General features: G+C 43.9%; 2 protein-coding genes across 3 annotated transcripts in view; one reads left to right on the top strand and one right to left on the bottom strand.

The window, feature by feature from the left end:
* DNAH17 (dynein axonemal heavy chain 17) overlaps window positions 1–8,477 on the top strand; it is a 145,529-nt gene extending 137,052 nt beyond the window's left edge. Inside the window, exons 80-81 of the mRNA XM_087710100.1 lie at window positions 6,419–6,644; window positions 8,126–8,477. Of these exons, the coding sequence (XP_087566226.1) occupies window positions 6,419–6,644; window positions 8,126–8,373 (474 nt within the window). The 3' untranslated portion in view covers window positions 8,374–8,477. The remainder of the gene's footprint in view (window positions 1–6,418; window positions 6,645–8,125) is intronic.
* PGS1 (phosphatidylglycerophosphate synthase 1) overlaps window positions 5,910–15,984 on the bottom strand; it is a 45,312-nt gene continuing 35,237 nt past the window's right edge. Inside the window, exons 9-10 of one of the 2 annotated variants that reach the window (XM_087710101.1) lie at window positions 14,092–14,235; window positions 5,910–8,307 (exon numbers count right to left, since the gene is read on the bottom strand). In XM_087710101.1, coding sequence (XP_087566227.1) covers window positions 14,116–14,235 — 120 coding nt within the window. In that variant the 3' untranslated portion in view covers window positions 5,910–8,307; window positions 14,092–14,115. Of the gene's footprint in view, window positions 8,308–11,474; window positions 11,606–14,091; window positions 14,236–15,984 lie in introns of those variants that run through there. The other variant, XM_087710103.1, reaches the window with a different exon arrangement.

Genomic DNA, 15,984 nt, shown 5'->3' with positions numbered 1-15,984 from the left:
CCAGATGTCTCTCCGCCCAGCGACCCAGGGCCTCCACTTCCGACATCAGGGCCAGGGACCATGTGCCGCCCTGGTGGTTGATGTAGGCTTTGGCTGCTATGTTGTCCATCAGAATCAGTACATCATGGCCCCTGACCTGATCAAGAAAATGGTGCAGGGCGAGTTTGGCCGCCCGGAACTCCAGCCAGTTGATGTTGTGGGCGAGCTCCACCTGCGACCATCTGCCCTGGACCACCGAGGTCCCTAGATGAGCGCCCCAGCCGAAGAGACTGGCGTCTGTGGTGATTATCAGGCGCTCCGGCTCCCTGAAATGGCTGCCCATGAGGAGGGCATCCAACAACCACCACCGGAGGAATCCGAGGACCTTCGGGGGGACCCGTATCACGCGTCTGGAGTTGCTGGCCTTCCTCCTTTGGAGAGGGATCAGGAACCACTGCAGTTCTTGTGTGTGCAACCGCGCCCATGGGACCACCGAGATGCACGATACCAGCTTCCCCATCAGCTGCAAGAGAGAGACGACTGATGCAGACCCGGTCGAGCAGATGCTCCTCACCAGGGTCCAGATGCTGTTTATTCTCTCCTGAGTGAGGAAGACTTGGCAGGTCTCAGAATCGATGATCGTTCCAAGGTGCTGGATTCTGCAGGTTGGGTTCAGGTGGCTCTTGGCGAGGTTGACGGAGAACCCGTGGAGTTGCAGGACCTTGATGGTGGTGGTCAGGTCTGCGTGGGCCTGCCCCCTGGATGACGAGTGTATAAGGATGTTGTCCAGGTAGCATTCCAATCTCACGGGAAGAGACTGGAGCCGTGCAGCCACAGCAGCCAGCAACTTGGTGAACGTCCGCGGGGCCGACAAGAGTCCGAAGGGGAGGGCCTTGTACTGGTAATGGCGATCGGCGAACTGGAACCTCAAGAACTTGCGAAGCGCCGAGTGAATCGGAACATGCAGGTACGCTTCTTTCAGGTCGATCGAAGTCAGCAGATCACCCCATCTGACGCAGCCCAGGATGGTCTGGAGAGACTGCATCTTGAAGCCCTTGTATGCTAGATGTTTGTTCAGCTTCTTGAGGTCCAGGATCGCCCTCACCCCACCTGATGACTTGGGGACCAGGAAGAGGATGGAATAAAACTCCCTGCCTTCTTGACCCCTGGGGACCTCCTCTATGGCCGCTATCTCCAGGAGGTGGTCTATCTCCACCCTCATCAGTTGGAGCTTGTGGGCGGACCTGGGGATGGGGCAACGGAGGAAGGTTCGAGGGGGAAAGGACAGGAACTCCAGAGTCAGCCCATGATGGACCGTATTCCTGACCCAACTGTCCATCGTCGTTTCCTCCCACTGGGCGGCATAGAGCTGAAGCCGGCCGCCTATGGGGGGAGACCTGTGATGGTCACTTGGATTTCCGAAAGGATTTGTTTGAATAACCCCCTCGGAAAGGCTTGCGGAACCCCTGCTGTCTGCCTCTGTCCCTAAACGAGGACCTATCCTGGGAGCGATCCTGAGGGGGTACGTAGGCGTGACTGGAGCCACCGGAGGTGGAGGGCTCGCTGTTCGAAAGGAATTCTTACGAAAGGGCTGGCCCTTTCGTTCCTGCTTTTTGGTGACTGGAGGGAGCACTTGGCGTTTGTCCTTGGACTCAGTTAGGAATGGGTCCAAGGCCTCCCCAAAAGAGCTTACCCCCTTTGAAGGGAGCGGAAGCCACCTTCCATTTCGCCTTCATGTCAGCCTGCCAGTGCCGAAGCCACAGCAGGCGCCTCGAGGTGACATTCGAGGCCAGGGCCCTGGAAGAAAATTTAGTGGCCGCCAGGGAGGCGTCGGCGGAGTACTCCACAGCGGCAATAATCTTAGTGATGTCCTGCCTAGTTCTGGAGTTCCCTGCCGGAAGCCCAGCCCGCAACTTGCGGAGCCAGAACAGGGCTGCCCTGCCAAAATAAGAGGAGCTGGCGGAAGCGTGCATGGCCCAGGCGGTAGCCTGGTGGGTCTTAAGAGCCGCGGATTCTGCTCTCTTGTCCTCCGCCTTAAGCCCTTCCAGCAATTCTGCAGGAAGGGAAGAGGGGGAGGTTAGGGCCACGATAAGGTCATCCACCTGGGGAAGCTTTAGGAGTTCCTCCAGTGGGGCCTCCATCGTGTACAGCTTCCTATCCGTCCCACTAGGACTGGCCATGGTCCCCGGCTGGGCCCATTGGCATTGGACAATATCTAGGAATAACTGCGGGGCCGGAACCAGTTCTAGGGGTGGAGGCACCTCCTTAAATAGGCCTGCACCAGGGTCCTGGGGCCCTATGGCCACATCTGTGGCCTGCTCAGATGGAGGTTTGGCTGCAGGGGCTGGAAGACCCATCTGGCCCAGGCCTTGGTGAGAATGGCCCTAAACATAGTGGGGTTGAAAAGGCCTGAACTGGTGGCCTGCTCAGGGAGGGGGTTCTCATCATCCGAGAGAACCGGGACCTCTACCTCAGCCTCTTCCAGGTCTGAGACCTCACTAAGACCCATTGGGGTAGGAGATGATGCCCTAGCTTCAGGGGCCTTAGGGCATGCAACTTGGCTGGCAGCAGTTGGGGGGCCACAGAGGGCAGCTTGGCCGCTAACTGCAACATGCCATTGGAAATGCCTTTTGATATGGCTCGTGCCACAACCTCCTCCATGGTCTTAGATAGAATGGCCTCCTGACCCTGGGGGGGAAGAGCTCCAATTCAGAGGGAGCCAAGGATTCCTCCTCAGCCATGGAATGGGTAGGTGACCCCAGGGATGCCCTATGAGGGTTGGGGGAGAACCTAAAATCCTCACTGTCTGGGTCTAAGGGAGATTCCCCTTGCTGGAAGACACTCCAGGGAGAACCACCCCCGATCTCACTTGGGGAGGGTTCCACTGAATTCTTATGCTGTGCGGCCTGGGCCTTCTGGAATTGTTTCTCCAGGGCCTTCTGGCGGCGCATTGCCATTTTTTCCTCAGCCTTAGAGGTCATCCCGGCTTTATGCTGATTCTCCCTGGGGGAAGAGCCCACTCCAACACCCTTGGCCGATGGATTGGGCCTACTTCGCTTGGTGGGTGTGGGCCCGGTCTGGCTGCCTCTGTGCTTCCCTTCATTGCTGCGCTGAGGGCTGATCTGCTTCTCCATGCTGTCAGCAATCTTGAAGGAACAGGCCTGATGATGGGTAGGCCTGGACCTCGAATCGGGCCCGAGGGATTAGGCCTTGGATGGCAGATGAGGCCTTAGTGGAGCTGGCTGCTGAATCAGCCAAGCGCCTGCAGATCCCTTGAGGCAGGTAGTAAGGCTGGCTAGGCCCAAGTTCCCTGCGGCCGCTGGTCCAAGATAGAGGAGGGCAAGAGTCTGTCTGGCCACCCAGCGCAAGACCCTGGGCTTAGGGCGGCCCTCCGCAGCGATCTGCGAGGTGGGACAGGCTGTGCGGCAAGGCAGGAGCCAAAAGGAACGAAACGCGCCAAATTCGGCAATCCAAAATGGCGGTCATTCGCACGCGCACGAATTAAGCAGCGACAGGGCTTTGGGGAGCCTAACGCTCCTCGTGAGGGGATCCCTGGCTGCCTAGCTTGCCCCTCAGGCTCAAGAGGCTGCTGCCCCAAGCACTCCGACCTTACGTTCGCCCAGAACAGCGCCTGGGCTGTCAGCGCCGCAACTAGCCTGTCCCAATGCTGCGGAGGCAATTAGAGCAATCGGAGGCTTGATAGGCAACAGATGAACTGCAAAGTAAATACAGCTAAATACTAAGCTAAAAACGAAGAAATAGAATAAAAGGAGCTACACTAACTCTAGGATTCGGGGTCCAGCTTGCTGTACAAGGACTGGAGCCCCAGAAATACGTCCTATAGGGCGACTGAGTTTTTTGAAACTGAGCCTCTGAGAGGCAACCAGGAGGCAGAGCTACAATCAACTTTAAAACTCAGTTCCTTGGGAAGCAAACTGAAGTTAACCCGTGCTTGGTCACTCCAAGCAGCGCCTAGGAGAAATGCTGACTCTATAAACCATTTGGAGAGGGCTGTAAAGCATTGTGAAGCGGTATATAAATCTAAGTGCTATTGCTATGTTGTTGTTAGTTGTGCAGTCGTGTCTGACCCATCGTGACCCCATGGACAACATTCCTCCAGGCCTTCCTGTCATCTACCATCCTCTGTAGTCCATTTAAGCTCACGCCTACTGCTTTAGTGACTCCATCTAGCCACCTCATTCTCTGCCGTCCCCTTCTTCTTTTGCCCTCAATCTTTCCCAGCATTAGGCTCTTTTCCAGTGAGTCCTTCCTTCTCATTAAGTGGCCAAAGTATTTGAGTTTCATCTTCAGAATCTGGCCTTTTAAAGAGCAGTCAGGGTTGATCTTCTCTAGGACTGACCGGTTTGATCGCTTTGCAGTCCAAGGGACTCGCAGGAGTCTTCTCCAGCACCATAGTTCAAAGGCCTCAATTCTTTGGCGCTCAACCTTTCTTATGGTCCAACTTTCACAGCCATACATTGCAAATGGAAAAACCACAGCCTTGACTATATGCACTTTTGTTGGCAAGGTGATGTCTCTGCTGTCTAGATTTGCCATAGCTTTCCTCCCCAGGAGCAAGCATCTTTTAATTTCTTGGCTGCAGCCCCCATCTGCGGTGATCTTGGAATTACTATACTAGGTAATATTATCATTTGATGGCTTTTTATGAGTAGCAGCCTGATCAGGAATGGTGTAGATTGCCTGTTTCCAATTTGTTTAACTAGTTTGGTTGACACTATTATTTCTCTGAAAATTGCTCCTATCTATTGTATTCTCACTCATCTATTTAATTGCTGGGTATAAGGATGTGCCTCAGGCTGCTTGCTTCCTTGTTGGATCACTGCTTTTTAAAAATAGTTTATACACTGGGATTTTATGTGTTTGTTAATGGCTGATCGATCAGAATGCCTTTGGCTTTTACAAATTCTCTCGCATTGATCTAAAACAGTTTCCCAGGTGAATTTATGGTTGCATTTGTCAACGTGCTATGAAATTAAAGAATCGTGTTTTGTAAGAACTAGTTTATGGATGTGTTCTGATAAGCTGCTTGTTTTTTCTACTTGGTGACATTCAGAATCCTTGCATTGTATCTTGCAAATAACTGTCTGTCTGTCTGTCCCGTCTTCTTCAGTTGTTGGGTCTTTGGGGTTTCTTCAGATTTTTAGAGAGATTTTTTGGAATTTTTATTATTCTGATGTCTATAGCAAATGAAGTAAACTGCTTGCAATTTTTAAATATTTTTGGGTTTTATGGGAGAATTGATCTTTTCATGAGTTGTGGTTGGGTTCTAGTTGGCTGCATAGAAAATTTTTTTTTCTATTTTATTAACATAATGTTACTTTACTTTGAAGTTCTTGGCTGTATGGCATTCTTACACAGCTTTTCTTGCAGACAGTTGGATTGGTAGGGTACCCCTTGGTTTGTTATTTTTAGTACACCTGAGTTGAAACTGGCAGTTTCCTCAGAAATATCTAGGAAGGGTAGTCGGTTTCTATTCTCTTCCCTTTTGAAATTATTAAATTAACTATTAATGATATTCTTGAGTTTCCTATTGTCCTCCTTTGACCATGACAACTGTGCATCTACATAACAGGTGTATAGTTTGTTTTACATATGTGGGAGGACTATTATTTCCAGCTATTGCATGCCTTGTTTGTGTTATGAATTCTGGGATTTGGTGTTCCCACAGAGCAGGCCTGGCAACATTTAAAAAAAGAAACACTGTAGCTGCCAGGGAGAAACTATACCACTACCTTTAAAAATTGAAAGGAGAATGAGTTGGTATCCTGCAGTCAAGAAAAAACTTTGTATTTCCTTATCTTCTTCCAGATCTCTGCAATACCTTTCTGTTTCTTGGTGACCCACTTAATTTGTTTTTTTTTTCCTTTTAAAAGTTAAATAACAGAAGCAGAACAAAACAGACTCACATATTATTCATAAAAGAATGGTTTTATTGCAGTGTTTCACCCAAAGTTATCATAATGGCCAGCAATAGACAAGTCTCTAGAAATTCTGCTAGGTCCAACAGCTGTCCCCCACCCCTTTTCTCCCAGTGTTTTTACAGAAGACTACAGAAGGAATAAATTTATAGTAGCTTATACCAACACTGTGATCCATTTGTGCTCCAATTCTTTTGTAAGTTTGCCTTGACAAAAGAAGTTTTTAAAACAGAAGATTGTCAAAGCTCCTGTACCTTAACGCTGTTTAATAGTACACAAAGCAAAACAAAAAGACCACTCTATTTGTCTGGATTTTTTGCTATCACCCAAATCTCAGAGTGCTTACTCCAATTTGTTCAGCAAATTTTATTTAATATATCTTCCCATTCAAGCTGTATATATTTTTAAAGAACACGCAGGAGAATTAAAGGGGCAATATGAAGTATGTGCGGTCTTTAATATGCTTATCTATAAAACACTGCCACTATTTTCATTTCCAGGAGCTGGAGGCTTGGACTACAGATTTTGCCCTGCCCACAACTGTGTGGCTAGCAGGTTTCTTCAATCCTCAGTCTTTCCTGACTGCCATTATGCAGTCCATGGCTAGGAGGAATGAATGGCCTCTTGACAGAATGTGTCTCTCAGTGGAAGTTACCAAGAAAACCCGGGAAGATATGACAGCTCCACCTCGAGAAGGCTCCTATATTTATGGGCTTTTCATGGAAGGTACAGACCATTCCTCTAGTAGTGTAGATAAGATATGGACATTGTTTTGTGGGACCCCGAGTTTAATTTCAAAACCCTTCTCAAGCATGAGTGCAGCTTACAAACAAACATTGGTGTTTTCTTCCACAGCAATTTGCCGAACAGATAGGAAGAGGAGAAAGAAAATAATTTTGGAAACAGAATTTTCAGATTTTACTTTGAGACTAAAGAGATAAATTCCTGAGAGATTTTTGCAGAATGTTGTTTTTAGGCTTTCTCTACCAGTGTTGCATCTGTTCCACAATTCTGTAACCAAGAAAAATAAAATAATTCAGGTGCCCATTTCACATTCTCCAAAATTAAAGAATAGAAGAGAATTCTTCAATTGCTGTTCAATGACAGCTTCTATAATTACCATGGGAACACTGAGGGTTGCAGGCCAATATATCAGGAGTGCAGTGACTTTGAGTAACCTTGAAATTAAAATTCCTCTTTGGTAGTTTAAGTCCCTAGAGTCAGGTCCGACACCTGGTGACTGCATAGATGAATATTCATTACCTCAGCCTGACCCCTAGTGCATCTCATATATATTCCAACAACTACCCTGTCATTTCTTTGATCCATCCATTCACAACGTGATTTTTTTCTAGCCCATCATCTACTTGCTTCCATTGTTGATCGCTGCTGCAAAAGAACAGTCAGCTTTAATTTGGTCCAGGTTTTATTGAATGATTACTGCAGTCTGTGGTACCCTTATTTTCCATCTCCAGATCTATAATTCAAAGACAACTATATTTCTATCCATCTCTCTTTCTTTTTCAGTGTCCAACTTTCATCCTTATACAAAGACTATTTGACAGAAATTATGCTAGAAATCAGCCACTTGGCAATACTCTTTGCACCCACAGCAGAATCAGAAAGAATCCTCTAAATTCATTCTGAGAAATAAATATTTGACACCACCATCCCCACCGACCAAAAAAATAAACCAGACAGATGTTTGGCTAGCTGCCTCTTTTATTTCATATCAGTAGAGGGCAGCAGATCCATTGCATTAGCAAACCAACCTGTGTTTAAAAAACAAGAGGACAGCTTCCACAATCCTTTCTACTTTGGGTCTAAGATACATTTCCCCCCCCCTCCCTTTTTTTTTTAGAAGCTGTTTTTTAAAGTTGAGCAAAACAAGCCTAGATTTTTCTGCTTAGCTGTGTATGAATGGACTTTATGTTAAAAGACCTTGTAGGAGTGCACAACCTTCTGCAATAAAATAATAGCTGCTGCAGGCCAAGGGCAGGGTATGAATCCAATTGTTTCATTTTGCTTATATTCCTGTAAAGCATGTTAAGTAAACCACCGGCATAGCATCAAAAGCAAGTGCAAGCCAAAGTCTAGCAGGTAGCCTTATTGCTAACGTTAGCAGGTTGATGATCATGCAAACTCCCTTTCCTTAGCCTTGCTGCAAAACAACTGCTCTTGAGAGTACTGCCCCATTATCGTTGCAGGTGCACGCTGGGATACTCAGACGGGGGTCATCACGGATGCACGCCTGAAGGAGCTGACGCCTTCGATGCCAGTCATTTTCATCAAGGCCATCCCTGTGGATCGCATGGATATCAAGAACATGTATGAGTGTCCCGTGTACAAGACACGCACAAGAGGCCCCACCTACGTCTGGACTTTCAACCTGAAAACAAAAGAGAAGCCGGCTAAGTGGATTCTTGCTGGAGTTGCTTTACTCTTACAGATTTAATGCCTGATAACATTTTGTCCATTCCATCACAGGACTTATATCCTTTCCCTGAAAACCCCAAGCAAAGTAATTGTAAGTTTCAAAATAAAATTTATTTTAAAATATATCTGGCCTGATGTTCCTACTCAAGTGATCATTAATAACATTGTTCCTATATTTAATTATTCTCCCCGAATGACAGAAAGGTGGTCTGCCCAAATAGTGGCTCTGCAAGCGCACACACACAGAAAAAAAGAAAAATAAGACTGCAGTAACTATCACTTAACAGCTTATGGCTTAACCCAGACATCTTCACCTTACTGGCCATACATGGAACTTGGTGAAATTGTAACTTGCACTTGCAAGGATAGCTAGCCATAAAACTCATTTCATTAACTAAAACCTGGTCAATCTAATAGTGAAATAATTTGCTCAAAACTCTGAATGTTAAGGTACAAATGGAATCTAAACCATTTTGAACCCAGAGTCACCTCTCACCCAACACTTACTTATCCTGGTGATAGACATTTCTCTGTACAAACACCAGGACCTGTTCCTGCTTTATCATCTTGGATTGCCTCTATTAACCTACTAGGTTACTTCTGAAGCTGCCTGTGAGGTCATGCCCATCTAGCCAAATCTTTTCACTTCTGCCTCCCACAATATTGGCTCACCACCAGATCTAACTTGGATCACTGTCAGGCTTGTAATGAAACTCAGCTCTGGAGTGTTTGAAATTGCACAGCCAGCATTCCTTAAAAATGCACAATGCTTGATAGGACATTATCACATTTCCATTCAAAAAAAGACTTGTTATGATGTCCAAAAATTGTAAATAAATGTGCACTTATTCAGGGAAATTATACTTCTTGTACAATCAATGAATTTCTCCTGTTTACTTGCCTTGTCTATTCAAGATAGACCAGTGCATGAGACATATTAGTTATTGTTGATATGAATTAAATTTATGTTATTTCAGTATATACTTGTGTAGTATGTAAACTATCTTTCTGGTTTAAGATTTGAACTTACTTTTAACATTTTGCTCTCCAAAAAGTAAATAAGCAAAATAAAATAAATATCAAGAGGCCATTGTGTGGGGAAGGAGAAAGTGTCCACAGCTGAATGATGCCTATCACTTCCTGATAATTATTATTTAAAAGTCCTCAGTGATTCCTGAAGTTTTAGGAATCTGATTACAAATGTTAATAAGCAACTTTTATTAGGCTTATCTAATTAGCAAAAAAGCCCATACATATAAAGGTAAAGGTTCCCCTCGCACATATGTGCTAGTTGTTTCCAACTCTAGGGGGCAGTGCTCATCTCCGTTTCAAAGCCGAAAAGCCAGCGCTGTCCAAAGAAGTCTCTGTGGTCATGTGGCCAGCAAAAGTCAAAAGCACACAGAACACTACTACCTTCCCACCAAAGGTGGTCCCTATTTTTCTACTTGCATTTTTTACGTGCTTTTTACAGCTAGGTTGGCAGAAGTTGGGACAAGTAACGGGAGCTCACTACATTATGTGGCGGTAAGGATTCAAACTGCCAAACTGCCAACCCCTCTGATCGACAAGTTCAGTATCTTAGCCACTGAGCCACCGTGTCCTTATCTAATTAGCAAATTTTTAAAAACCCATATATTCCTCCAATTTTTAAAGAAAAAAAATACCCAAATATATCCTTAACTTTTTTTTAGTCTTACACTGGAATTCACTCTTTAGAGCAGTCAGTAACAGCAAATCTAGGCACCTGCTCAAAATACTCATTGATCTGATAAAAGGTAGAACATGCTTACTATAAGGCTGTTTACTATCAAAATACAAAGGTAATATTGTAGTCTTTGATTAGAAGAGGTATCGTGTAGCTTTATGCCTGGGACACTAACAGACTTCTTGTTTATGTGGTGCTCATCCATATCACTTCTGTACCCAGCTCCAAATTGGCTCAACTTATCTCATGTTGCACATATGTTTTCCCAACAGAGCTTTCACCTCAGTGCCAACCCACTGCTGATAAATTAAAGCCACATCGAAGCTATATGGCAGGAAAGTAGTTTCTAATAAAATCTTGTCACCTCTCCCACCACATCTTTGCATGCTTTGGTCTTCCCAAAAGCACTGGGCATGGGAAAATTCCCCAGAGAAGCTGAGAAAAAAGCAAGCAAATGAGGGAAGCTAAGGATAAGGCCTGCACTAATGTTTTGCTCTCTTCCTTCCCCCACTCTGCCTCATCCAGTCACACCAAGAGAGGAATGCACTGCCTTACGCTGAACAGCAGCAGTGGCTGCCCACGTGAGGGCAGCAACACCGCAAGTCTTGTGCCTGAGGCAGAGTAAAGGACCACTGTATTTCAGGATCTGTCACCAAGGAGAGGACGAAAGCACATTGATGCAATGGGGTGAATGATCCCATATCAGATGAAAAGAATTTCCACTCCTCAGCAGTTCACAAATTAGCTTCACACATTACAGTCAAACATTATTAAGGAGCAAGACTATCGCAGGACTGCTTGTAAACTCATTCTATTTTTTTTTCCATTCAGCAATTGAAAAGAATTGTCTGAAGAATTATGCAGGGCTATTAACTCAAACAGTAGAAGGCCTGCAGTTCTCTGTGTGAAAATTAAATCTTGCTTCCTTGGCAATTCGGAGCATGCATCAGTTTTCAAAGCAGATTTTTGTTTAAAGGCAATTTTTAATGTACTTCCAACATTTAAAATGGTATTAACAGCATAGTAAAATTATAATTCCCACTCTCTAACAAAATAATTATCTATTGATTCTTTTTTCCTCGTAGCAACTTGGTCACAGTCTTTTCTTCTTCTGTTTTGCTCTTAGCATCAGAAGCCAAAGCAAGGAAAATTAGGACCCACTCTGTGTTCACAAAGTACATTTTAGAGCCAAGGTGGCGCAGTGGTTAAATGCAGCACTGCAGGCTACTGCTAGATCAGCAGTTCAGCGGTTCAAATCTCACCGGCTCAGGGTTGACTCAGCCTTCCATCCTTCCGAGGTGGGTAAAATGAGGACCCAGATTGTTGGGGGCAATATGCTGACTCTCTGTAAACCGCTTAGAGAGGCCTGAAAGGCCTATGAAGCAGTATATAAGTCAACTGCTATTGCTATTGCTATTTTACTATTATTCTTTTTAAAATCTACCATGGTTGGAATGAAACAACAGAGGAACTTGGTTGACCAGAACATATTACAAATAAGTCTAGATGCATTCTTAAGTCAGCAGCAGGGGAGGTTCTTCAGCTCCTTTGAATTACAAGAAGGAAACGGCATGAACTTTGCTTATGCAAAAGGGAAACAAAACAAATAGCACTTCAGAGAGAAACTGAAAAGGGTACAACCCTATACTCTTTCCCCAACTGCCAATCCAACCTTGCTAAAGCCATTTAAGACCAAAACCGTGAATTTTCTCCTCAAAATCTATTTCTAGCCGACTAACATGGTGCTTTAATGAAATCTCCTACAGCAGGGCTGTCAAACTTGTGGCCTTGCGGGCTGGATGCGTCACGCACTGGCCATGCCCACACTTGGTTTAGTGAAAGGGGGGAAAGTCATGATATGTCACGTGGCAACACGAATTTGACACCCCTGCCCCTGCCCTGAATTACAGTCACATCAAGGACTTTTTCTCCTCCTTAAGTTTGTGGATGAAGGGCTTATCAATAGCAAGTACTAGGAATAATTTTTTCTACTCTTCAGAAGTGAGGTGTTTTGACGACAACGTCCAAACTCTCTTTTGTTGGCTCCTAATTTTTTGCATCATTTCCCAGCCACTTTATTCCCTCTGAGGCCCCACTCCAAGTGTAATATTCTTACTACATTATTTTGCTTTCTAAAGAAAATTGTAGCCAGAAGCTGCAAACTGCAATCCACCAGCTATTCTTATAGTCCCACTCACATTATTTCTGAATAGCTATGCTGTCTGGACAGCGCTCAGGAACATCTAGAGAGCTACAAATTTCCCTCCCTTACACTATTTACATACCCAGGGGGAGGGATTATTTGATATGACTAATAGATTAGTATATTAAAATTACTTAAAATCCAAAAATTAGTTTCTTGGAATCTAGTGTTTCTTATTGTAAGTGCTGCAGAAAATGTCTATGGAGTCTATCGAACCAAAATACCAGAAGAAATGTGGCAGCACTTTTTCCAGCTAACAAATTTGTTAATTCGGTGCTACCAAAATTCTTTTGATTCCTCAGAACCTAGGTACCTACTCAAGGGTACAACAGAATTAGATTTGTGCTATCTCTGGCTATCCTATACTGTTCTAAAGAAGCACACAACAGATGATGGGTGCGGTATTTAACTATCATAGAACACCTCTTTTATTAAAAAATAGTCTTCTTACAAATTAGAAAATACATATCTAAAAATATTTAAACAATATAAAAAATCTCAAAAGCCCAATGTAAATGTTGTCTAAGACTTCTAGTATCTAAGAAACAGGTATTCGATTCCTTTTATATCTCCTCATAGTTACCAAACCCAAAATAAAATTCTCAGATAGGTAAAATAACATTTGGATTATATGAGAACACACATTTATGTAGTGATATTAATTACTAAACAGAAGATCCATATAATCCTCTGAGCTTTCTTTTTCTCTGAAACAGATTATGGACAGCCTTTTCTTTTCCTGAAGGGAAATGTTCAGGTTCTTTTATGACTAATTTCTAGCCATATGAAAAGGAACAGGCCCAGCAATTAAATCTATTTTCATGTTGGGTTGAAACCAACTTGTGTAGTTCTTAAATATGCTCAGTTTCACAAATGAGTAATAGGCCTTGAGGCTCACCATTAGTTAAGTCTTTATGAGCAATGTCTCCTCCCAAAATTTAAGTCTTCCAGGCATTCTTCTATTGAAAGAAGAGGGCTGACTCTTGGGTGCCCCTACCCAGTAGATTCATTCTTAGATAAGCCTACTGTATGTCTGTTTACCCTCAACAATACAGAATTTTACGCTTCCCTGTCCTTTCACGAGTCCTTATTTTAATTTTGAATTTCTGGGGAGAAGTTTTCTCACTGCGGAAACAACAAAAATCAAAACAAATTTCTTTATTTGTGGCCATATATATTTATGACAGAAAATCAATAGCTGATAATTATTAAAATACATTATTGTGCACCAAAATGAAATAAGTGAAAGGAAATTTAAAATAAGTGAAAGGAAAGTTCCAGAGGAGAAGGCAAAATTTAGTTCTATGTTTTGCTCTGAGATAGTTGGCTAAAAATATGTCTCACTGTTCCAGCATATTTCTACTTTAATAAAGCTGAGTTGCTACCTTACTCTTTGAAAAAGGTCTCTCCGTTTAAAAGGCTTATTTTTGTTTAAATAAGATGGAAATGTACAGAAATGTATTTGTAACTTTTCTTAACATAAATATATTTTTACTCAAAAGAACAGGGCACATTCAAAATTAACATAATTTTGATATATTTTGTACCCTTACAGACTCAGAATTCTTAAAAATCAAAATAGTGTTCCACAATTGAATTTAAAGTTGTAGAGAGATCCAGTTATTTTACATATAGCTTTTAAACATTTCCCAGAAGAAATCTGACCTATGACTGTGAGAGTTGACACCAAGAACTCAAGACTGCATAATGTTCAAGAACATTACACATTGTAGAAGTACCTTAAAATGAAATCAGCCCCTACGCATTTCCTGTTAACTGAAGTGCTTCCCAATAAGAGGAAGCTATAAAAAGCCTCATATCATACTCACCAAGACGATCTGTCTCTCCTTATTTCAGAAGAAGTTCTTAATCAGAGGTGTCAACATCTTTACCCACAGCTTGACATAACGGCTTGGCTGATCAAACGTTGAAGAAGACACTGTACCAGAACGGGAATAAAGTTGCTCCTGCTCCTAGAGTAAGAAAATTACAACCTGAATTTCAACATTTGCTCTAATTAGTACCTCCTGATCTGTAGTCCACCACTGCTGCTCAAGAACTAATAAGAGTCTACTACCATCACTGTCTAGCTTAACTGTTTTAAATCAAAATCAGTCTGACCAGAATCCTGGTATTTCATCCAGCAAATGTGATCAGAATTCTGTACAATCTTTCCAGAATTTGGCATCTTAGATGCTGATTGAGCCAAACCTCAAGTAATTGCAAACACAGAACCCAACCCACATGTGTATACAAACATACAAAGAGGAAAGCACTGCAAGATTGGCTCTATGGTTATTCTTTTTCCCGTAACACAGCCAAGCCCTGAGCTATAATTGTCCCAAAAGGAAACCCAGCTTTGATCTCCAGAGACTGGGTTGCTCATTTCTCTTTAGAAAAATCCAAGGCTCCATTCAAAAACTAATGTGCCGTCAAGGTTTCAATGTGGTTCCCAGAAATGTTAAGCTCTTTAAAAGTACAAACAGTACAGCTGGAAGGAAAAGTGAATGTTTCTATTACAAAAGCATACACATGGCATTTGAAAATGGTGTTTACAACACATGAATATTTCATCTGAATTAATAAAACAGACAACTATACGTAAAGAGCTATGATATCATTATGAGACTCCTGCCCACCTTCAACCAAGCTACACATTTCTATTCTCAATTCTTAAAATATCTTTAACGCCCGCTAAGCCTATGCAGCCCACACCACCTATGCAAACAGCATTGCTATGCTCTTTTTTCTTTCCTTTTCCCTACACTGTAGATCCCACTGAGGTTTAATAAGACCAGGGTTTTTTTTTGGGGGGGGGGGGAATAAACGGATCCCATTTAATACTTTTCCATCTGCCCAACTGATCTGAAGAACACTCCACAATATGGCTTCTAATTTTACATAATAATTGCAGCTCAATAGAATGCAGTGAGAAAAATCCTAAGGGGGGGCTAATTGAAGGTTCTGGTCTGAGAGCAAGAAAACCATTACAGACAGGAAGAACAGCCTTCACAGAGGGTGCTGCCCCATGTGACTGCTCCATTCTGAGGTTCATCATCTATTAGAGCATACAAAAAAGGCCGAGGAATAAGCCATATAGGAAAAAAAGAAAGCTTTTCAAAAGGTTTAAGGAAATATTCATTTCATCTCTCCTGCTTGGATCCACCAGAATGACCACAGGACAGACATTGACTTTCAAAAAGAAATTCGGAAAAGTAAACTAAATAAAAAATGATAACTATAGCTTCTCCTAGAGCTATGATGGCGAACCTATGGCACACGTGCTACAGATGGCATGCAGAGCCCTCTCTGCAGGCATGCCAGCCGTCGTCCCAGCCCAGCCTCCCGCTAGCCAGCTGGTCTTCGGATCTCTGCCATGCATGAGCGGGGGGGGGGGGCAAAGTGCATATGTGGGGGGGCTTGCATTGCATTTTGGAGTGTCATGCAGCACCCCCGTGCCCCATTTTTGCTTCCAGGTTGGTGCAGGAGGCCTTCCAGGCCCAAAGCAGGGTGCGTGGGGGGGCAGCCCATTTTGGGCCTGGAAGGCCTCCTGCACCAACCTGGAAGCCAAAACGGGGCATGGGGGCATATGTGTGGGGGGCAGGGTGCAAGTGGGGGGGTCATGTCCATGGGGGCGGGGTGCAAGGGGGGCACACATGCATTGCATTGCATTATGGATGTGGGCTTTTGGCAGGTGATGACGAAAAGGTTAGCCATCACTG

This window comes from Thamnophis sirtalis, unplaced genomic scaffold (genome assembly GCF_051295495.1).
Source record: "Thamnophis sirtalis isolate CommonGarterSnake01/CBP01778 unplaced genomic scaffold, rThaSir2_p1.2 scaffold_3, whole genome shotgun sequence".
Lineage (NCBI taxonomy): Eukaryota > Metazoa > Chordata > Lepidosauria > Squamata > Natricidae > Thamnophis > Thamnophis sirtalis.
This window is presented reverse-complemented; position numbering and strand designations above follow the sequence as displayed.